This window comes from Heloderma suspectum, chromosome 12 (genome assembly GCF_057233095.1).
Source record: "Heloderma suspectum isolate Gila_16-S chromosome 12, 16-S_ref, whole genome shotgun sequence".
Classification (NCBI taxonomy): domain Eukaryota; kingdom Metazoa; phylum Chordata; class Lepidosauria; order Squamata; family Helodermatidae; genus Heloderma; species Heloderma suspectum.
Genome location: NC_139469.1, coordinates 35,446,502 through 35,469,920, shown reverse-complemented (window position 1 = coordinate 35,469,920; position 23,419 = coordinate 35,446,502). Strand labels below are relative to the sequence as shown.

The window sequence follows — 23,419 nt, the reverse complement described above, 5'->3', positions numbered from 1 at the left end:
AACTGGGGAGAGGCAATGAGCAGGGTACCGCAGGGCTCTTCAACATCTTTATTAATGACTTGGATGAGGGGGTGCAGGGAATGCTGATCAAATCTGCAGATGACACAAAATTGGGCAGCTAATACTTTGGAAGACAGAAACAAAATTCAAAGCAATCTTCATAGACTGGAGCGCTGGGCAGAAAACAACAGAATGACATTTAATAGGGATCAATGCCAAGTTCTGCACCTAGGAAAAAGAAACCAAAGGCACAGTTACAAGATGGGGGATACGTGGCTCAACAACACTACAAGCGAGAAGGATCTTGGAATTGTTGTAGATCACAATGAATATGAGCCAACAATGGGATGTGGCTGCAAAAAAGGAAAATGTTGTTTTGGGCTGCATGAATAGAAGCATAGCTTCCAAATCCTGGGAAGTACTAGTTCCCCTCTACTCAGCACTGGTTAGGCCTCATCTGGAGTACTGTGTCCATTTCTGGGCACCACACTTTAAGAAGGATGGAGACAAGCTAGTGAGGGCTTGGAGGAGGGCAACCAAGATGATCAGGGGACTGGAAACAAAGCCCTAAGAAGAGAGACTGAAAGAACTGGGCATGTTTAGCCTTGAGAAGAGAAGACTGGGGAGGGGGGATATGATAGCGCTGTTCAAGTACTTGAAAGGTTGTCACAGAGAGGAAGGCTAGGATCTCTTCTCGATCATCCCAGAGTGCAGGACACGGAATAATGGGCTCAAGTGACAGGAAGCCAGATTCCGGCTGAACATCAGGAGAAACTTCCTGACTGTTAAAGCAATACGGCAATGGAACCCATGACCTACGGAGGCGGTGGGCTCTCCCACACTGGAGGCATTCAAGACAAGGCTGGACAGCCATCTGTCAGGGATGCTCTGACTTGGATTCCTGAACTGAGCAGGTGGTTGGACTCGATGGCCTTGTAGGCCCCTTCCAACCCTACTGTTCTATGATTCTATGAAGCAGTTAAAACTCCCTCCGATCTGGACTGCCTTTACAGGGAAGAGGGCTTGAGTGGAACAGGCAGGTTGGGAGTAACATTCCCTAAGGTGCAGTCTACACTAGGGGTGCACGAAAGTCCCTTACCTGTCCTCGAAGCTTTTCACGGTGGGGGGGAGGCGCTTCGCTGCTCCCCCCGCGAAGTTCAGGCCGGGGGGGGGAGGCTTCCCGCCTCGCCCGGCCGAAATTCAGGCCGGGGAGGAAGCGCCTCGCCTCGCCCGGCCGCGAACTAAAAAGTAAAAAAAAAAAAAAAAGGCCCCGTGATAGGCTTCGTGACGATTAACGTAGCCTATCACGGCTAGATCTGCAAAGTCAGCCGTGATAGGCTACGTACATCGTCACATAGCCTATCACGGGTGACTTAAAAAAAAAAAACCGCGTACGCAAATGGCGGCCCCCATAGGGAGCCGCCATTCGCGTTCCTTATTTGGTCGCTGTAGTCTACGTAAATCTTTACGTAGACTACGGCGAAAATAAAGGCAACGCAAATAGCGTTGCCCTTATTTTCGCCGTAGTCTACGTAAAGATTTACGTAGACTACAGCGACCAAATAAGGAACGGGAATGGCGGCTCCCTATGGGGGCCGCCATTATCCGTACGCGCTTTTTTTTTTTTTTTAAAGTCACCCGTGATAGGCTACGTGACGATTTACGTAGCCGATCACGGCTGACTTTGGAAATCTAGCCGTGATAGGCTACGTTAATCGTCACGTAGCCTATCACGGGGGTGTTTGTTTGTTTTTTTCTTTTATTGGAATGGCGGCGGCGGCAGCCGGTCAAAAGACCGGCTGCCGCTCCCGCCCTGGATGAAGACCCGCCGAACCACCGGCCGGACCCGCCGCCAAGAGGCACATTCGGCAAAGGTAAGTCCTGTCCCGGGGGGGGGGGTGCGGAGAATTTCTCCCCGAAACTTGTTCGGGGTGCCGAACACGTTGGCGCTCGGCCCCCCGAAGTTTCGGGGAGAAATTCTCCGCCAACCCTAGTCTACACAATCAGCTGCTCATGTGGGCTTGTTGTAGAAATGGGTGACTTCAATTACCTTCACATTGATTGGATAAATGCATGTTCCAGTCATAACAAAGGGATCAACTGTCTTGATAACCTAAATTACTGTGTTGTAGAACCGACCAGAGGAGAGGTGACCCTGAACTGACTCCTAGATGGTGCTACCCAGAACATAATGTGTGATGTGGGTATTGTTGAACCAATTAGAAACAGTGAAGATAGTGCTATCAAATTTAATGTATATTTAAGTGGAAAATTGCCGAGGAAGTCTGACACAGTCACATTTGACTTCAAAGGAGGAAACTTCTCTAAAATGAGGGAACTGTTAAAAAGGAAATTGGAAAGGGGAGTGAAGGGGGTTAAATCTCTCCAAAATGCTTGGAGATTACTCAGAATCAAAATAACAGAAGCTCTGAGCTAGAATGTATACCGTAGTCCAGAAAAGGTATCACCAAGTCCAAGAGGTCACAAACACACGAGCAGTGTCAAGGAAGATATTAGAGAAAAGAAGGCTTCCTTCAAAAACTGGAACTCTTGACCAAATGAGAACAAAAAGGAATGCAAATTTGCACAAAGGAAATGCAAGCATAAAATAAGAGATGAAAAAGGATTTCACGAATAACATCAAGCATGAGCATTGTTAGGGGGCCTCACTTGGGCCCAGATCTTCTGAGGTGTGCCGTGGATCTTCTGAGGAGCCCCAATTGCCACCATCTGCCTTAGTACAAGTCTGCTTCTTCCCTCTGAGCAAAGTAGCCTTGCAGTTACTAAGGAGGCCTTAGGACTTGCTCCCTTAGGAGACCAATAGGGATTGTGGTCTGAATGCGCCAGCCTTTCAAACTAGAGGGGAGACTGCCACCTTTCCTTCAACTCATTGTTTTCTCTTCCCTCTGCTCTTCTGCTCTTACATGCCCACTGCTGGGAGCTTGCTTGCAATGACTTTTTGAAGCGGGAGAGGGACGGGCAGAAAGAGTTCCTTGTGAATATTGGTATTTTACGCAGCATCTGAGTTTACTGCCTCAAACTGGAACTGTTGGCTTCTGCAGAAATTTAGTAGCTTCAGCGCAGGAAAAGAGTCAATCAGCCTCCACAAACAGCTTTCTCACCCTTCACTTTAAGTTCTTCTAAATAGCTTCAGGCCTCAGGATTATTCCAAAAGGAGGGTTAGAACTATGTGACATCATGATTGAGGAAGTGCTGGGGCTTTTAAATTGGTTTTACACTTTTAAAAAAGCAAGAAAAAGCCCTCAGCCACCTCACCTCACCTCATATAGTTAATTTGTGCAATCCTTACAAACCCTCCACAGCCTCCTAAATTCCTCCAAAGCGCTACCTCTCTGAAAGGAGCCACTTGGCTTGGGGAATTCTCTCTCTCCCCACTTCATTTCCAGTCACCATTCTTCTTTTCTTCTTCTCCTCTCCTCTATCCTGGTCTTCCTATCTCTTCCTTATTTCACCCAGAGAATTCTCTTTGGTAGGCAAGAGAAGTTCTGAACTGTATTTGACTTTATACAAACAGACAAGAGGGTTGGTTTTTCTCTTTCTCCTTCTCATCCAAGTCTTCGAGAAACGTGGTTACACACAGAGGAATGAATCTGGGGCTGCTTTATTTGTCAGTTGCCCTTATCCAGCAACAGGAAGGGCTGCAGCTCAGTGGCAGAGCACCTGCTTGGCCTGCAGAAGGTCCCGGGTTCAACCCCCAGCATCTCCAGGGTGGGCTAGGAAAGGATCCTGCCTGAAACCCTGGCGGGATGCTGCCAATCAGTGTTGACAATACTGGGGTAGATGGACCAAGGTTCTGACTCAGTATAAGGCAGCTTCCTATGTTCCTAAGAACAGAAAGGTTTAATAAAATAGGATGGGCGTTTGGAAGTGGAGGGAAGACAAATACTGCTCTCTCATACAATCCTATGCCTACTTAGGAGTAAGCCCCATTATGTTTAATGAGGCTTACCCTCAGGAAAATGTGCAGAGGATTCCAGAACAAGTTACTTTTGCAGGGAGGTTTGCAGCCTGATCTTCTGCATGTTTACTCAGAAATAAGTCCCGAGCTGTGAGCATGGTACTGCAGGCTTAATACACTGCACACCCCATTTCAGTCTAATGAATTGACTACCCCTTGTGCCCAGTCCTATGCATGTTTTGTCTTTTTTTTTTTCCATTTTGCACGAACTCTAGCTTCTGTGGTGAGGGTAGGGATGGCGGAGAATTTCTCCCCGAATCTTTGGGGGGCCGAGCGCCAACGCATTCGGCCCCCCGAAATCGGCGGTGAAATTCTCCGCCCCCCCGCCCCCCCCCCCCGGGATGGGACTTACCTTTGGCGAATGTCCCTCCTGGCGGCGGGTCCCGGTGGCGGTTTGTCGGCCTTTCGTCGGGGGCGGGGGCGGCAGCCGGTCGGAAGACTGGCTGCCACCGCCGCCGCCATTACAAAGTGTAAAAAAAAACACCCCATGATAGGCTACGTAACAATTTACGTAGCCTATCACGGCTAGATTTCCAAAGTCACCCGTGATAGGCTACGTAACGATTTACGTAGCCTATCACGGCTGACTTTGGAAATCTAGCCGTGATAGGCTACGTAAATCGTTACGTAGCCTATCACGGGGTGTTTTTGTTTTGTTTTGTTTTTAGACTTTGTTTCGCGGCCGGGGAGATGGGGTGCTTCTCCCCAGCCTGAATTTTGGCCGGGCGAGGCAGGACGGCTCCCCCCCCTCGCCTGAACTTCGGGGGGAGAAGCGAAGCGCCTCCCCCCCACCGCGAAGCACCCCTGCGAAAAGGTAAGTGACTTTCGTACATCCCTAGGTGAGGGAAAGGCACTTAGTGCACGCTTGGAGTTTCTCCATAACTTAGCCCTAGTTTTGAAAACAGACTCCTTGGCTGAATCCTGGTGATGTCTTGCCACAAATGAAGTTGTGCAGAGGAAGATACAGTGAGAGCTTGTGCATAACAAGGTGGACGTAGAGGAGACATCTATGGGAAACAAACAGAACGAATTTGAACTCTTAATACAGGAGGGATATTATGACTTGATAGGTATAACTGAGACTTGGTGGGATGACTCATGACTGGAATACAGCAATTGAAGGACATAACTTGTTCAAAAAGAACAGGAGGAACAGATAGGGAGGCTGCGTTGCACTGTATGTGAAAAATACATATATCTGCACAGAAATGCAGGAGGATGAGCTTGGTAGCCCCATCAAGAGCAAATGGAGCAAAGAATAAAAGGAACATGGTGGTTAGAGTCTACTACCAGCCACCCAATCAAGGAGAAGATGAGGATGAAACTTTTGAGAAGCAAATAGCCAATGTTTCCACTTCCGATCGGAGCCAATGTCGCCCTCGCACATTGTCGCTATCTCAAATAGCTTTTTAAAAGGTTGAAAAACCTTTTCATCTCTCCCCTGGAATTAAAAGGGGAGGCAGGAGCAGCATCTGGATGAAGTTTTGGAAGAATAGTCCTCTGTGCAAATTAGCACGGGGGCCGGGCTCCAAGACTAGCCTGCCAGAGATTAATCATTGCTCAAAGTTGTTTTGAACCTTCTATCTAATTAGGAGAAATCAGGGCTGACGTGCTCCATTGTAGTTTATGGATTAAGAAATACCAACAATATTTGAGGACCTGCAAGATCTGTTTGAAGAGAAGGATGGCTACATCAAGGTGAAAAAAAGGATCTCCGCCTACCCCCCCCCCACTTCCCTTGGCAAAGGCTCCAAGAACCGAAGATACAGGGGAGTTACTTGCTCTGATAAAAACTTTGTCTTCACAATTTGCTGAACAGGCTAAGAGGTTGGATACAATGCAAAATTCCATCACTGCCCTGCAAGGGGCTGTGGATTTAATCAACACTTCTTGGCAAAAAATGGAGGTGAAGGTTAACGAGCTGCAAGATCGGGTGGCAGGGAACAAGACTGCGTCACAAGCTTTTTTCAACAATTTTTCTGTCACAATTTCTCAACTGGAGGCTTTTGTGCACAGGGCAAATGTACGTATCACTGGTATTAAATATTTACCTACTGATGTAAATTTGTCTACTTTTGTAGATAAGCTTTTGCATGAGATACTCCCTGTGCCATCTGATTATTCATTTGATATTGAGCAGGCATTCCGTGTGTCAAATGCGAAAGAGACTGGTTGTACAATTATAGTCCAATTTGCAAGAATCTCCACAAAAAATTATATCCTGCATTTGGCAAGACAGAGAGGAAATCTTCTTTGGAAACGAGATAAAGTCATGCTATTTCTGGATTACACCAAAGAAGTTGCTGATAAAAGAAGGCAATTTAGCAAGGCAAAAAATCTGGCAAAACAAATAAACTTACAATATCACTTAAAATATCCTGCTACATTTCGCATTTTTTTCTGAAGGCCAGATGAAGAAGTTTCTAAATCATGAAATGGCAGAGGCATGGCTAAATCGAAAATTGCATGAGATTTCTGTTCCAGCCCTATGAACTGGAATCTACAAACATGTTTTGTTAACTGGCTATGTTTAGTCTGTAAGATTCAGGCTAGGCCAGAGATAATTGCTCATATATATATCCGTCCTTTTTTTCCTTCTCTCATTCTTTTATCTCTCTCTCTCTTTTCTTTAAATCCTTTCTTTTTAAAATGGATATGATATACTGTACTTAAATTTACTGTTTGAGGGTGTTTAGAAATGTGCACACTCATTTATATATCTAGTACAAAATACATTAGTGATTGTTGTAAGGTTGCTTTTAAGCTTTATTATTATATAACATTTTTAAATGTATTAGTGATTTGTTATTATTATTATTATTTATCCTTTTAATCTCCTTCCTTTTTATTACTATTATTATCATTATTATGAGACTGGTTTGTAAGATTTTTGGCTCATTAAATTGTTAAGCTTTCCTATTACATGATAGCTGAAGGGCAATATATGGTTACTGGAAATGAAATGTCGGCCTGCTTCCTTGCTATAAGACTGATGATATGATATTGAAATGTAAGGTTGATTATGCTGTATTGAATTGTAATATTGGCAATGTTATAGGTATAATTTTTAAGTAGAATGGGATTTGATGTTTCTGTGTAATGGAGTTTAAATTTAGTCCTTTTAAATAACTTTAAATATTTTTTCTCCCCCCCCATGCTTTCTTCTTTCTTCTTCCTTCTCCTTCTTCTGTTTTCTGTTTTCTTTCTTTTTTCTTCTTCTCTTTCGTTATTGCTGAGTCCTCCTAAGAATATTGTATAGTTGGGAAATTGTAGTTACTGATTAGGTTGTTGGTACTGTTTATTTCATTTATAAAGATAAAAAATAGAATAAAAAGTATTTTCAAAATAAAGAGAAGCAAATAGCCAATGTTTCAAGGAAGCCTGATGTAGTAGTAATGCGGGACTTCAATTTCCCTGATATTTTTTGGGAGACAATTTCTGCAAAACATGGCTCCTCCAAGAGATTCCTGACTTGCGTTGCTGATAACTTCCTCCTAAAGGAATTAGAGGAAGGAACTACAGGATTGGCTGTCCTTGACTTGATCCTAACCAACAGAGATGACTTAGTGGATAAAGTAGCAGTTCCAGGAACTCTGGGGAAAAGCGACCATATTATACCTGAGTTCTTGGTTCTAAAGGAAGCAAAAGCCGAGTGTAGCCAAACGCGTACCCTGGATTTTAGGAAAGCTGATTTTAATAAACTCAGAACAATGATCAGTAAGGCCCCATGGCAAGCGACTCTAACGAGAAAAGGAGTCCAAGATGGGTGGGAGTTTTTAAAAAAGGAAATTCTCAAGGCACAATTACAAACAATTCCAACAAGAAAAGGTGGAACACAACAGAAGAAGCCAATGTGGCTTCACAAAAAGCTAAGAGATGACCTGAAAACAAAAAAAGGACGCATATAAGAAGTGGAAAGAAGGCCAAGCTACAAAGGAAGAGTACGGGTGGATAGCACAGAATTGCAGGGATGGCGTCAGGAAGGCTAAAGCTGAGAACGAGCGGAGGTTAGCGAGGGATGCTAAAAGCAACAAAAAAGCTTTCTCCATGCAGTGATCACTCAAAGCCAACATGGATTTGTCAAGTACAAATCCTGCCAGACAAATCTGATCTCATTTTTTGATCAGGTAACCTCCCTTGTGGACTGTGGGAATGTTGTGGACATAATATACCTCGACTTCAGCAAAGCTTTTGACAAAGTGCCCCATGATATCCTGATAAGCAAACTAACTCAAAGTGGGCTAGATGAAACAACGATAGTGCTCAAGTACTTGGAAAGCTGTCACAGAGAGGAAGGCCGGGATCTCTTCTCGATCATCCCAGAGTGCAGGACATGGAAGAATGGGCTCAAGTGACAGGAAGCCAGATTCTGGCTGAACATCAGGAAAAACTTCCTGTTAGAGCAATACAACAGTGGAACCAATTACCTAGGGAGGTGGTGGGCTCTCCCACACTGGAGGCATTCAAGATGACGTTGGACAGCCATCTGTCAGGGATGCTCTGACTTGGATTCCTGCACTGAGCAGGTGGTTGGACTCAATGGTCTTGTAGGCCCCTTCCAACCCTACTATTCTATGATTCTATTTTTATGAAGATATCTGTTTTTATGAAGAGTTGCTGGAAGATGGTAGAATGAGGAGGGATTGTTGTATGTGGGGGGAACCGAATTGGTAGGGGGAGATTCTAAGTTCTCAGTGGTGAAAGAAAAACATTCTGCATATGCTCAAAGGCACTCTATATTTAAGAACATGAGAAGAGCCATGTTGCATCAGACCAAGGTCCATCTTGTCCAGTGTCCTGCTCACACAGTGGCCAACCAACTGCCCATGGGAAATCCACAAGCAGGACATGAGTGCATGCTCTCCTGCTGCTAACATGGGTGAAATGTAAATACATTCTAGTAATTCTAAATGTGTATGCATATATATGCACACAATAATTATATAATTACACACACACACACACACACATCCCATAGGGATGTGCAAGAGTTCAAACCAAGTCTGAAGCCCAAGAACTGGGCAGTCTTTATGTCTCAAAATAACATATTTTGCTTTAGTTTTGCTAAGAGCTGCAGGAGGAGGGAGTGTGGTTCAATGAGTCACAGATCCATCCTCTAATCCTAGGACACATTTTTACCATTGTCTCCCATCAGTGTGCTTTTGGGGAGGGCAACAATGAGACCATGTGATAGCCATTCTTCGAATGCCAGCACACTTAATTATGGAACAGCCTTAAAGTGGATTTCAAGCATCATAATTCCCTAGTCCCAACACCTATCCTTCTGAAACTCTGCAGGTTTCTTGTCTGGGGGACACCTCTAATGCCCTGAGCATTTCCATACAAATCCACCCAAAAACTATGGGGGTGAAGGGAAGGGAAACCAAATCACTCCCTCCCCAAAACTGGAAAACTCCCCTTCCACATGAACTGCTGCACCTATCCTTCTGAAACTTTGTTGGTTTCTTACTGAGGGACACCTCTAGGCTGTCTGTAGAACAATGGTCCACGAGGAACATAGGGAGATAAGTATGTCCTCTTTTGAAGACCCTCAAAATGTCAAGATTACCCTTACACAAAAACCCCTGGGGTTATCATTCTGCAATTTAGCAGACATGATCTCTTCTGAAAGGGCAACAGATCTTGAAATTTTCAACCATTCTTCCAAGGAATAAATTGGCAGTTCCCTTTAAAAGAAAATCAAAATATAAAGGCACATAACACACAAAAAACCTGCACCTATTTTTCTGACATTGAACAGGTGTAATCCTCTCCTAAGGGACAACTATGCCTGCAACTATCATCCAGTTCTTACCAAGAGAAAAAAATTGCAGTTAAATTTTTTTAAAAAAATTCCCTTGAAGCATAGATACTTCTGAACTTTGACTTGGGTTTGGTACTGAGCTGAAGTAGACTGAATCCAATTGGCTCAAGCAGAAGCGAGATGTTTTCCAAGCCACTGAATCAGGATCTGAGTTGAAAAGGGGGGGGGCAGTGCACATTTCTGTTGTATGTGTGTACTATGTACTTATCTGTATGCGCATGCGCGCACGCACGCATACACACACACACAACACACACATATATATATATATATTAGAGGTGTGCACTGACTCCCCCCTTTAATTCGGACAGACATAAAGAGACAGAGATGGGGGGGTGCGCGCGCATACCTGTGCCCCGGATCTGTTAAGAACCTCGCAACATCCCTGACATCAAGGCCAGCAAGAAAGAATTATTTGAACTCACTAGGAGCAGGAAATTGGCTAGGGAGGCAGTTGGCCAGTTTAGATGACAATGGAGTTAAAGGAGGAGAAGGAGATTGCAGAGAAGCTGAATTAGTTCTCTTGTGTGTCTTCACTGAAGAACATGATGTAGGGCAATACCTGTGCCTGGACTGATGTTTTCAGGAAGGGCGTCTGAGGAACTGAGACAAATGGTGGTGACAAGTGATGAAGTTCTAGAGCTTATCGACAAACTGAAAGCTAACAAATCGCCAGGCCCAGGTGGTAGTCATCTGAGGGTTCTTAAAGAACTCAAAAGTGAAAATACTGATCTTCTAGGAAAAATATGTAACATGTCCCTCAGTACCACAGGACTGGAGAGTTTCAAATGTAACACCAGTTTTTAAAAAGCGATCCAGGAAATTACAAACTCATCAGCTTAATGTGTACTCCGGGTAAATTGGTAGAACGATTAAAGATAAAATCATCAAGCATACAGAAGGACAAGTCCTGCTGAAAAAGAAGCAATATGGATTCTGCCAACCTTTTAGAGTGCTTTGATAGTATCAATAAAGGTGTGGACAAGAGTCATCTTGTAGACATAGTTTACTTGAACTTCCAAAAGGCTTTTGACAAAGACCCCCCATCAAAGACTCCTGTGCAAACTTAGTAGTCATGGAAAAAGAGGAGAGGTCCTCTTATGGATGGATAACTGGTTAAAGAACAGAAAGCAGAGAGTAGGAATAAATTGTCGGTTCTCGCAGTGGAGGGACGTAAATGGCCTGGTCTCACAAAGATATGTATTGGGACTGATGCTTTTTAACTGGTTCAGAAATGATCTGGAACTAGGAATGAGCAACGAGGTGGCCAAGTTTACTGATGACACCAAAGGGTTGTGCCCTCATGGGACAGAAGCCTCCAAACCCAGAAGCTTCCATGTATCCCATGCCCAGGGCGGGAGGAGCAGCTGAGGCAATCTTCACCTCCCTGTCCTCCAATTATTGTGTTTGTTGCTAGATGGGATTTTTTGCCTGTCAAGTGATGGTGCTTCACAAGCGGGGAGGAAATAGGCCACAAGAAACTCAAGATAACTTGTATTCTGGCCTCTCTGCTCTCCTCCCTTCCCTGCCCACCAGAATGTCCCCTTTTCCTGGTCTCCGAGGTCAATTTTCCTTCTGTGCTGGCTGTAAGGGGGTGGGGGAGGGGGTCAGATCTCCGGCTCCCCCTCCCAAGGTCAGAGCGCTGTCTCCAACCTTGGAGTGGGGAACCCTCACTATCCTATGGCCCCTCAGACATGTCTAGGGACCATGGGATTGCTTCCTAAAACAAAAAGGGATTGCAAGCCACTCCAAAATGACATCCACAAACTGGAAGAATGGGAATTAAAATGGAAAGTGCTGTTCAATACAAGCCAGTGTAAAGTTGGGGTAACCCCCCCCCCCAACTCCATATATATGCTGATGGGATCTGAGCTGGTGGTGACTGACCAGGAAAGAGATCTTGGGGTTGTGGTGGGCAGCTCGATGAAAATGTGAACCAAGTCTGTGGCTATGAAAAAGGCAAATTCCATGTTGGACATAATTAGAAAGGGAATTGAGAATAAAACTGCCAATATCATACTGCATTTTCACAAATCTATGATGCGGCCACACTTGGAATACTGTGTACAGTTCTGGTCACCACACCTAAAAAATTATATTGTATTGCTGGAAAAAGTGCAGAAAAGGGGAACCAAAATGATCAAGGGGTGGAGCATCTCCCCTATGAGGAATGGTTGCAGTGCCTGGGACTGTTTAGCTTAGAAAAAACATGAGTAAGCGGGAGGCATGATAGAGGTGTAAAAAGTTATGCACAATGTGGCAAAAGTGAATAGGAAGAAGTATTTTCCCCTCTCCCATAATATCAGAGCCAGGGCTCAGCTCATGAAGCTCACACAGTGCATGAATTATGGAATTTGCTACCACAGGATGTAGTGATGGCCATTAATTTGGACAGCTTTAAATCGGGAAAGTAATGTAGGACAAGGCTATTAATCCTGATGGCTATACGCTACCTCAAGTATAAGAGACAGCATGCCCAGCATGTACGCCAATTGCTGGGGAAGATAGGCTGGAGGATGATGTTGCACTCATGTCCCACTTGTGGGTTTCCTACAAGCAGCTTGTTGGCCATTGTGTGATCAGAATGCTGGACTAAATGGATGTTTGGTATGATTCAGCATGGCTTTTATGCTCTTAAGAAATAAAAATGTTATTGGCAGTTCCTTTTAAAAAAACATAATCAAAATTTAAATGTGTGTGGCACAAAACTCCCTGCACCTCTGTGTCTGACATTTGGCAGGTGTAGTCCCCTCATAAGCCTGCACATTTCATCCAATTCTAACACACAGGAAAGGTTATAGCCATTTGTTGATTTCTAATGATATTCAATGGGAGGCATGAAGCTTCAGGTTTCCAAAACAAGATTCAAATTTGGACCTGAATTGAATTAGGCAGTCTCGGAATCATCCTGAGCTGAATTAGGCTTTTTTCAAAATTTCCAGTCAGAGTCTGAACCGAATCTTGTGGTCAGTTTACACCCCTATTGAATACTGACTCCATATAAAAATCTTCCTGCATATAGCAACATGCTTTACATTAAAAACAACCAAAACCTTTCTGCACATATATGTCAAGGAGAATCTTTATGGGAGAATCCAATTTTGGAAACAGAGAGATATGGATGCCTTTTATGTGGAGGAATTGGGCTGATAGTGGAAGTTATACTTTATATGAATTAATAGGATCAGATGATGCATTTTTACCATTTTCAGTATTGTGGATGAGATATCATTTACTGGCTAGTGCTTGTTGGCAGTACATTCAGCTACAGCATTTGTTGGAGTCTATATATGGGCCATCAGCAATGAGTGCTTCAGCACTTCCTATCCTGCAGGTGAAATTAACTGGTTCTTTAAAGAACTTAAGCCTACAAGAGCTGTTTATAAAAATCTTTTGGAATGTAGTAAAGTAGATGTTCAAAACGTCACAAGAGGAATGGAATAAGGAACTGGAGTGTTCTATACAGTCTAATTATTGGGAAGTTACCTTAGCCTCCATATGTACTATTTCTGTAGATTTAAAATTGAGGCTGATTCAACAAAAATGGATGTTTTGCATATATTGGACGCCAGAGGCTTGTTAAGAAGCTGGCTGGCTCTGCCAGATGCTGGCGATATAATGAGGATAATGCCTCACTCAGGCATATGATGTGGGCATGTCCTGTAGTGGCTTCTTTTTGACTGAAAATCATTGCTCACATAAATTTTGTTCTTGAAAAGTCTGTAATAGCAGATGTCCGTGCGCTTTTAAATTACATCCCTGTAACGTGGGGATTAACAGATGGACAGCAAAAGTGGATATGGAGAGCCCTTACAGTTGCAAAGAGACTTATACTTCAGGCTTGGAAGGAAAAACACCCACCACTTCATCTTTCAGTTGACTGAAAACTTTACTGCTCTTGCTACATTTGAAGGTATCTCCTACAGCTGTCAATTTCATATGGATGCTTATTTAGATACATGGTCTCCTTATATTAACATATGTATTTGAAATGAAAATGTTAAATCCTTATTTTCCCCTCTTTTTTCTTTCCTTATCAAGCCTGATGAAAATGATTATTCTGTATGGATATGTTGTATGTTATGCTCTTTTTTCCTCCTCCTTCTTTTCCCCTCTTTTGTGGTTTCCCCTCTTTTCTGTTTTTTGTTTGTTACTGTTATATTTGCAAATTTTAAAAGGCAGAACAGTCCTAGCCTGGCCATCTCCACTGAATGCTTTTCTGTGTGCACGGTTGTTGTCACTATTTTCCAGTGTGGGGGAACATTCAACGTCTGGCCTTCCCCACTCACAGCTGAAAGTGATGCAGATGGGGAACAAATTTACCATTTGATATACTGAGCCTATACTTGCCCCAAGGATTCTATAGAAAGGGAAATTCCACAAAACGCAGCTTCTCTCAAAGAAGCTCTGTGATAGGGAAAACCACACCCAGTGTAGCTGGAGGTAGGGATGGACGAAAGTCCCTTACCTGGTTGCGCTGCTTGCGTCACGGTGGGGGGGAGGCGCTCCATTCCTCCCCCTGAAATTCTTGGCAGGGGGGAGGCACCCCATCACTCCCCGCCGAAATTCTGGCTGGAGGGGAGGCGCCCCGTCCCTCTGGCCAAAATTCTGGCCGGGGGGGAGGCGCCCCGTCCCTCCGGCCGCGAATCCTCCTTGCCGGCCGGGACGCAAATGGCGGCAGCCGTAGCCGCTGCCATTTGTGTCCCTGCAGTCAGCCATAATAGGCTACATAAATCCTTACGTAGCCTTTCACAGCTGACTTTGGGGGGGGGGAAAGCACGTACGCAAATGGCGGCGCCCATGGGCGCCGCCATTTGCGTACGCGCTTCCCCCCCCCCCCCCGAAGTCAGCCGTGATAGGCTACGTAAGGATTTACGTAGCCTATCACGGTGTTTTTTGAAAATCTAGCCGTGATAGGGTACGTAAATCTTTACGTAGCCTATCACGTTTGCTTGAGTTTTTTTTTTTTTTTTACTTGGAAATGGTGGTGGTGGCAGCCGGTCGGAAGACCGGCCGCCGCCGGGAGCCGCCAGCGCCAGGGACATTCGCCAAAGTTAAGTCCCATCCCGGGGGGTGGCGGACCGTTTCTCCACTAATTTCGGGGGGGCCGAATGCGTTGGCATTTGGCCTCCCAGAGATTCATGGAGAAATTCTCTGCCATCCCTAGCTGGAGGGCAGAAACAGCCACGTATGTGCATCTCTCGCCCTATCCAAGGGGCTTGTACATTTACAACTTGGCACGTATCACTTTACTATAATAGGGGTCCATCTCCCAGCCTCTAGTCATTGCTTTTATGAGTTTTAAAGGAACACCCATAAAGGTACCTGATTATGATGAGGGAAAGCTGGTAGCCACTCCTTGAATAAATCATTGGTTATTGGGCGGATTAGAAATGTAATAAACAAACACATTCCATGTACATCAACTCATCAAACTCAGGAGCACCATGCCCCCAATTTGCCTTCCTGGACTCTTCATCCAGGCAATATAATGCTTAACTGAAAACAAATTGCAACAAAAGCTTATCTTTACACCAAAGGCTCCGGAAGATGTGCTCAATAGCATACAAAAAGTCTCCCAAAATCACACTTTGCAAAATTCTACTCCTTTTTATGGTGCCACTTTTGTCTTGTGACCCTTTATATATCTCCGTCTCTTGAAATAAGTATGAATGAATCAAAAACTATCCAAAAGAGCACATCTCAAGCTTCAAATCAATACATAACACTTTGGATTTACATAGAATTTAAGATGCCCCATGACTAAATAAGTTAAGATTTTGTTTTAAAGGTGAATGTTTGAACGCTAATGTTTTTCATGGAGGGATTTTAGATACCATGTTTCAATAAATCTTTTAAAATATACTTTGCTTCACATTTTGGTGTATAAAGAATATTTTTTTTCCAGCAAATGTCAAGAAGCCTTATGGGCCAACATCTTTAATTCTTACCTTGTATTTCTGTTGGGTGGTTATATCAATTCATACTAAATGATGACACAAATGCATAGTGATGGCCCATTGTGTTTAGTTCTATATTTTATAGAATTTATTGGAATAACTAAACTATTTGACCCAATATCAAAGTGCAATGTTTAAAAATAGTTATAAAAAGTTGAATGAACTATTCCAATATTGCAATTCATTACAGACACACAGAAAAGGTTTAATTATTCCTGCAATGACATAAAAAGGTATTGTTGCAAATACAGATATAAGTGTAACAATTCCTGCAAAAAGGTAAAACAGGATGGCCATGATCCAGCAAAGTTGTTCTTTGAACCCCTATTGATTTCAGTAAGAAAGTTACAGCATAATCTTATGCACGTCTGCTCAGAAGTAAGCCCCATTGAGTTCAATGGGTCTTTTCCCCCAGACAAGTGTGTATATCACTGCAGTCTTAGGCTGCAAATGTATACATACTTGTTTGGGAATAAGTCCCACTGAACCTAGTGGGAGTTATTTCTGAGTAGACATGCATAGTATTGTGCTGCTAAGTTGTTTTCTGAGCCAGATTGTCTATCTGTGTTTAATTTTTCAAGCTTGATGCTTACAAGACTAATAGGAGTAGCTGGTGGTGTGTTTGTGGCAGCAACATATAATGCACCTTATTCCTGCTCTGTCTTCCGCCTCCATCCCTTGATTAAACAGCAGCAGTTCTTGGAATGACAGACGCCACACAGTTCCCAGGCAGTGATTGAGTTGGTGTCATTTATTCTACCTCCACAATGGCCTTGTTTACACTTCATGAGCCATGCACCGGAGAAGGCAGAAGTGTCCTTTAGATGGAGGCACATTACCTTTGGACATGTCAGCAGTTTGCCATCTTCATTTGCACAGATGATAAGAGAAGAGGAACAGTCTAACTGTAACAGTTTGCCATTGTATTTCCTGTGCTGCAGCCAGGAAGCATGGCAAGGGACTTTGTGAAACAGTTAGTGACTTTGAGCATGTACAGAGTGCCTTTCCCTCAGGGTGAAAGCATAACCACCCCCACATGGTTACTAGTTTTGAGTGTGCTGAACATCTGAGGCTGTTAAACATTTCTGGCACTAGAACTGAGACACTGGATACAACTCATGTGAAGAGCCAAGAATGGTGATCCTTTCTACAGAAGCATCTTCAGCAAGCAAGGCTGTGAGCGTATGTGTGTGTGTGTGAGCACATGCACACATGTGTGTGCCTGAGAGAGAGAGAGAGAGAGAACATGCCTTTGTGTGCAGCTTTTATATGTGCTGGTGACAAGCAATGAAATCACTGTTAAGAGTATCTGACATGGGAATAAATGTGAATGTAAGAAAATCCATATTGGATTAGATCAATGCTCAGTTTCTAATTGGGCCAATAAAATGCTGCTGAGAAGTACAGAGGCAGGGGATAAACATGATTTTTCTCTCCAGCATATGATATTCACAGGTATACTACATCGGTATGTGGCGTTTCCACCTACCTATAAGGGCTAATGCTTGTTGCTAGACCTGTTCTCTGCACAATTCTCTGTACAATTTTTGCATCACTTTCTAAAGCCATCTATGCTAGCTAGCTAATTAGCTTTGTTATTCTATACTTCTTTGAAATGAACGGGGTTACCCTTTTAAAGAGAAGGCTCCAGTGAACGTCTCTCTTGAGCAGAAATGCCTTCGTATTTGAAAGGTGCCTTTGGGCACAAGAGCAGATGCAGTGGACTATCTCAACAGCTACTCTGAAGAGTGCCATGGAGGGTGTGGGTCCACACTGTCATCCCAGCCAGCCACACTGTGGAAAGCTCAGACTGGGAAGAGGGTGAATTGCCTGCCTGCCTGCCTGCCTCTCCCTCCCTCCCTCCCTCCAGCCAGTTTTGCTGCTCTGCTGCTCACATTTTGTTGGAGGCAAATGCGACTCTCCAAGCATCGGATCAGCTAACAGATCACAAAGCAAACTCATTTCTCAGGGGAAGTGCAAGTGGGTGCTTGTACCTTTTTGTGACAGGCAGTTGGCCCCCTTCAACAATCCTGTTTTGCTGGCAACTGGCAGTTGATGGGAGGGTACGGTTGCCAACTGGCCAGAAAAAAATGGCCTAGCCTGCTTTTGTGCTTTTAACAGCTGTTGAAAGAGAAGTGGAAGATGTTCAGATCTGTTAAAGGCACAGCAACTCCAGACATTGGCAATCCTGCTGGAGTATTCGAAGGCTCGTTGGTCTGAAGGAGAGGGGATATGAATCTGCTGAAATGTTTGGAGGGGACATTGATCCTTCTGTACTGCAGAATGAGTAAATAATGTCTCATCCAGATGGCATTAGCCAGACCCAGCCGGAGGTTGAGTCCTAAGCAGGAGGTGGCAAGACTCTGCTCCCTGTTCCCTTCTGGGCACAATTTAAGCTGCTGATTTAAAGGAAAGGAAAGGAAAGGAAAGGAAAGGAAAGGAAAGGAAAGGAGAAAGGGTAAAGCCCTAAATGGCTCGGGCCCACCAGACCTGGGCACTCATATCCTCCTATGTGCCCCATGATGAGCATCACTGATAGCCACCACAGGTACCCTCGTAATGGTACCACCTAAGTATAGGTTCAGTCAGTAAGGGTGCAAAGGGAGGCCTATTCCTCAGCCCCAAGGAACCACAGCCAACCTACAAGAGAAAGAGCCTTCTCAGTGGTGGCCCCGTACAGCCAACCTACAAGAGAAAGAGCCTTCTCAGTGGTGGCCCCGTACAGCCAACCTACAAGAGAAAGAGCCTTCTCAGTGGTGGCCCCGTAGTTCTGGAACTCTGTTCTGGTTGATTTATGCCTAGCCCCTTCAGTTCATATTTTTATGAAGCCTTGAAAATGTATCTCTTCACAGGGAATGGATTGTGTGATTCACCACTGTTTTCCCCTCAGAAACTGTACATGTATCTGATTGTATCTGGTATCTTTCCTCTTTGTATGTCACTTTGTGAGGGCTTAGCCCTAAAAAGCAGCTTATAAAAACTTGGAATAAACAAATAAGGCATTATCTGGGAGCAGAGATTCCAGTTTGGAGGGCTTCTCTTCTAGGGAGGCGTGCGCCCCTCTTGTTTCAGAAATTCAACACACCACAACAGGCTGCTGCTTCCGGAATGACCTTGAGCTCCCTGGCACCTCTTAGAGCCCTGGTGTCTTTGGCTCAAACGCAGGAAGGAAACAATAATGCTTGTCATTTACACAAACACTTCCGAGTGTTCGAAGCACTTCACCAACATTGTCTCAGCAATCCATACAGCAACCTTGTAAGGTAAGCCCATATTACCAGCCCTGTACTGCCATGGGGAGGGGGAGGGCGATAGAAGGGTGATTAGCTTAAGGTCGCAAGCCAGTTCATGGCTGAGATGAGGTCCGCACCACCACTACACAGCATCGTCTCTGAACAGAAGGTCATTGGACTCGGAGGGATCCCCTCTGCCTCTTGCAGATGACAACAAGCCCCACGCCCCAGGCACCCCCCCAGGCCCACGCAAGGGAGGTGAGGGGGGGCGTAGCGGACACATCCCCTCTCCCAGGCTTCCCAGGCATTCATCAAACTCCAAGCAGACACACCTGTCCATAGATCAACGAAGCCAGACAATTCCCCAGTCACAAGGCGCATAACAGGGAGGCCAATGAAGAAAGCCATTCTCGGCCAGGGGTTAGGCAGACGCGGCCCTGGAGGCCAACACAAACAGCTGCTGCCATCAGCAGGAAGTGGCTGCCCAGCCTGGTTGTCTGAGCCTCTCCTAAGCCCTCTGGTCACCCTGTTCTGACTCAGGCCAGAGGCATGCAGCTTCCCCACAATTTCCAGTCTCCAGCAAAACGAGACCTGGGGCAGCACTGCTACGAAGACGACATCCTGGACCAGCAGTTCATGTAAGAACAGCAGAGCCTTGCTGGCGAGACCTACAGATGCAATACAAGCGGTGAAGTATTGTCTTGGGGACACTACATTATGGGGTGGAGTGTGATGAGCATGAAGACCTGTCTCAGTTTCAAATGAAAACATTTGAGCACAAGATGTATTTACATAGCACTGGAAGGAGTATAGACCAAGGGAGGTGAAAAGATTATATTGTTGCTTTGAGTGTATCCTTTAAGAAAGAAAGTGTGGGGTACAAATTGTCTTAAGTAAACATTTAACCAGCTGATGTTCGTAACATCATCTTCCTTTGTTGTTCATTGATCCCCCTGCCCCGCCACCCCCTTTGGACACCTTGGCCTGAAGAATTCTGTGCATCTCAAAAACTTGCTCCCAGCATTTTGAGCATCCGTTGGTCAGTAAAGGGGCTTGCCTTATTTGGTGTTCTGATGTACATGGGGCTTATACCAGGCAGCTGTTCTGAGCTTGACCACCCACCTATCGCCCTCAGTCTGAGCTGCCTGCCTGTTTCTCATTGGTATCAAATGAGCCAGTCCATCGCCTGACCGCTCTGCATTGCTCACCTGGAGCGGCAATCGCCTAGGACCGCTGGATTGGAGGGGAGACTAAGCACAGCCATGCATAAGCTGTTTTTTCTTGACAGGGGATGTGCAAGGCAGGAGGCACTGAGAGAAGACTGTGGGCAGTGAGGTCCTCCCTCTCCTGCATGGTTCCCCCGTGCAGCTCCAGGGAGTGGGATTTTTGCATTCATCTACCTACATAAGCTGGGGGATGTTAAAGACTAGGGGGCAGAGACATGGAATGCTTGCCTGATGACTCCACTGGAGCTTAAGAGCTGTGTGTGTGTGTGTGTGTGTGTGTACACACAAACACACACAGGACTTGCTTTTGGCTTCAGGCTTTTGGAAGCTTGAGGACCACCAGGCTAAGGAACTACACCAAGCCTCCCTGTCTGTGACTTGCAATAGAGAGCATACTGGGGGGAAATCAGCTCATTTTAAAACCCGCAGCAGCGCCGACCTAGCTCTTTGCGCTTGCCTGTGGGGAGGAGGAAATCAGGGTGCAGCTCTCATACGTGGCTTAAAGCAGTATCTCTGGTAGCATACAAATGCAGGTGCTATCCTGAAAACAGGAGAAGTACACAGCCACTGCTGGGCGGGGGAGGGCGTGGGAAGGGAGGGAAGGGAAGGCGAGGCAGCGCCTGCCTGCCCGCCCGCCTGCCCGCCACAGTGCCGGTGCCCCTCTGTGGTCGCCCAGCATCTCACCATGGATGTAATGAGGGTGATGGGGGGGGGGGTCTGCGTGGATTGAGGAGACAGGAGACACTCTTGGAATGCCGGTATCACTTCCCGCGGCTTCAGCGGCCCCCCGCACACTCATCCCGCCCCCGCCGCCAAGGCATAAGTAAAGCAGCAGCAGCGACAAGAGCAGCGGCAGCGGTCGAGGAGAGCGCCGCTTGCTCGCCTGCCCGTTGCTTCCGGAGCAGTTTCGCGAGGAGCCTTTTGTGAAACGCAGACACCCGTCCGCAACAGGTGAACCCCGGTGGCCAGAGGAAACGGTCTCCCCAGGCTCCCCTGCGGCATGGATTCCCATCGCATCTCCGCTGTCGCCGACGCGTGTGGGGCGGCCCTTGCCTCCCCCCTGCCACCCCGGAGGGGCCAGGAGGGGCAGGGCCGTGCGCCCCCCGCCCGCCGCCCCCCCTCGCCCGCCTGATGCGGGCCGCACCATCGGACCCTCCCGCTTGGCTTCCCGACTGGCGCTGATCGCTTGGCCAGAAGGACGCCCCGGCCCAGCCAGAGCGGAGCCCGGGGGGCCCCGGCAGAGGGCTCCGCCCCACGGGCACGGGGCAGCCCTGGGCTGTGCCCCGCGCCCCCCGGCAAAGGCAAGCTTCCCCCGAGGAAGCGCCGCGCCGCGCCGCGCCGCCCCGGCCCGCGTCCGCCAGCCGGCGCCCCCAGAGGGGGCGCCGGGGCGGCCGCCGGGCGACGTACCTTCCAGGCAGCAGGTCCGCCACAAGCCCGAGTGGGTCAGGACCTCCTCGTTCTTCCGGCTGGTGTCATTGTCGCCGGCGGACTTCGTCCTGCACACCCCGCGGGAGTACAGCCAGTAGTCCGTGCCCACCGCGATGGTCATGAGGCTGAAGGCGGCGAAGGCGCCCAGGGTGGTGATCAGCATCTGGACCCCGCGCTCACACATCCTCACGCTGAGTCATGGTCCCGTGGCGGCCAGCCGGGGGGCGGCGGCGGCGGCACGCGCTGCCCTCGGAGCTCGGCGGCCGGAGCGTGCGGGCGGCCGCCCTTCCTCACGCGCAGCCCGCGCGCCTCGCAGCGGAGCGGGTCCCGCCGGCTGCCCGGGCGCGCGCCCGCCTCTCGAGGGAGCTCGTCGCCGCCTCTCTCGGCGGGCGCGGGGCGGGGCGGGGCGGGGCGGGAGCGCAGCCCGGCGCCGCAGGCTCGCCGCCGGCCCGAGCCTCGCGCCCCCGCTCGGGAGGCGGCCGCGCGCGGGCCTGCCTCGCCCCGCCCCGCCGCGCCTGCCCGCGCCGCCCGGAGGAGGAGGAGGGCTGCGCGCGCGCCAGAGGGCCGGCCGGCGGCAGAGGCCCGGGCCCCGGCCGCCGAAGGGGTGGCCGCTCTCGGCCCGCCGCCGCCGCCGCCGCGGGGCTGAGGCGGGCAAGGGCCGCCGCCGCCCCCCGCTCACATGGGGGCTCTCCGCGGCTCTTCCCCCCCGCAAACCAAGGCGCCCCGCGTCTCGGGGGCGAGCTGCCCCGCGCACGCCGCGCGCGCAGGCACACACGGCTCTCCGCCGCAGCACCCACAGGCACGCTCCCAAGGGTGAAGCAGCCTGCTGCCGCGTGAGTGACTCCTCCGTGCGCTCCTGCTTCGGCTAGGGAAAAATCCAGGTGCTTCCCGACTAGCAGAGCTGCTGGGACTTTGGTTCCTAAGGAGACTGTCCGCAAACTTGGGGACAGCTTCTCACCTGGCTTGACTCAGAATGGGCATGGAAAGGGGGAGGCCATCTACGCCACGCTCTCCCCAGGGCCTGAATTACTTCGGGCCACTCTTAGTTATTGCCATCAGTATCCTCCATTCAAGCTGGGGCAATCTGGATGCGGTTCTGTCAGGAGACAAGTCAGGATTTGGGTGGCTCAGAAGGAATAGGGGAGAGCCAAGGGCCGACAGGCGGGGCGCAGGCCAGCTGAGAGGGCAGGAGTCCGGGGAATCCGGGCAGAGCAGGCAAAAGCGCCTGTGGGCAGGTTCTGTGGTAGCTGAAAGCTTATTTGGGGGCTCCTGGGCTTATGAACCTTTGGTCCTTACTCAGTGTATTGACGGAGTTCTGTTTCGAACTGTCTCCTCCCTTCTTCCTTCCATTTATGGGAGCCGCTGAAGGGCTGGACCAAAGGAGAGCAGGAAAACTTAAGCAGCCTCAAGTGAAGCGGCTTTCCAAGGCAGCAGCTGGCAGGACTGAGGAGCTGACTGTCCAGAGGCAAAACCATCCCTGAACCAGCCGGGCACAACCACAACGCTTGAGGACAAACACAGCCAGGACTCAAGGCATTTTCTTTTTCTAATTAAATGGAAGAGCTGCGGCTCCATGTCCTGCCTTCTGTTTGGGGTTGTTGTTGTCACACAGCGGTGAAGAAAGGTTCTTTGCACATGTTCAGCATCACTTAGTATGTCCTCTTTATTATTTCACATGTTCTCCAGTTGTACCCTACCAGTCAACTTGGCCTAGGCAAGCTGTGAACCAAATTAATGTCCACTAACACAAAAATAGGCACCTTCTTCTC

General features: G+C 47.5%; 1 protein-coding gene across 1 annotated transcript in view; it reads right to left on the bottom strand.

Moving 5' to 3' along the window:
- The window catches only part of CACNG3 (calcium voltage-gated channel auxiliary subunit gamma 3), a 114,015-nt gene extending 91,892 nt beyond the window's left edge, over positions 1-22,123 (bottom strand). The window contains exon 1 of the mRNA XM_084819086.1: positions 21,630-22,123. Within this exon, the coding sequence (XP_084675212.1) occupies positions 21,630-21,834 (205 nt within the window). The 5' untranslated portion in view covers positions 21,835-22,123. The remainder of the gene's footprint in view (positions 1-21,629) is intronic.
- Positions 22,124-23,419: the final 1,296 nt, after the last annotated feature.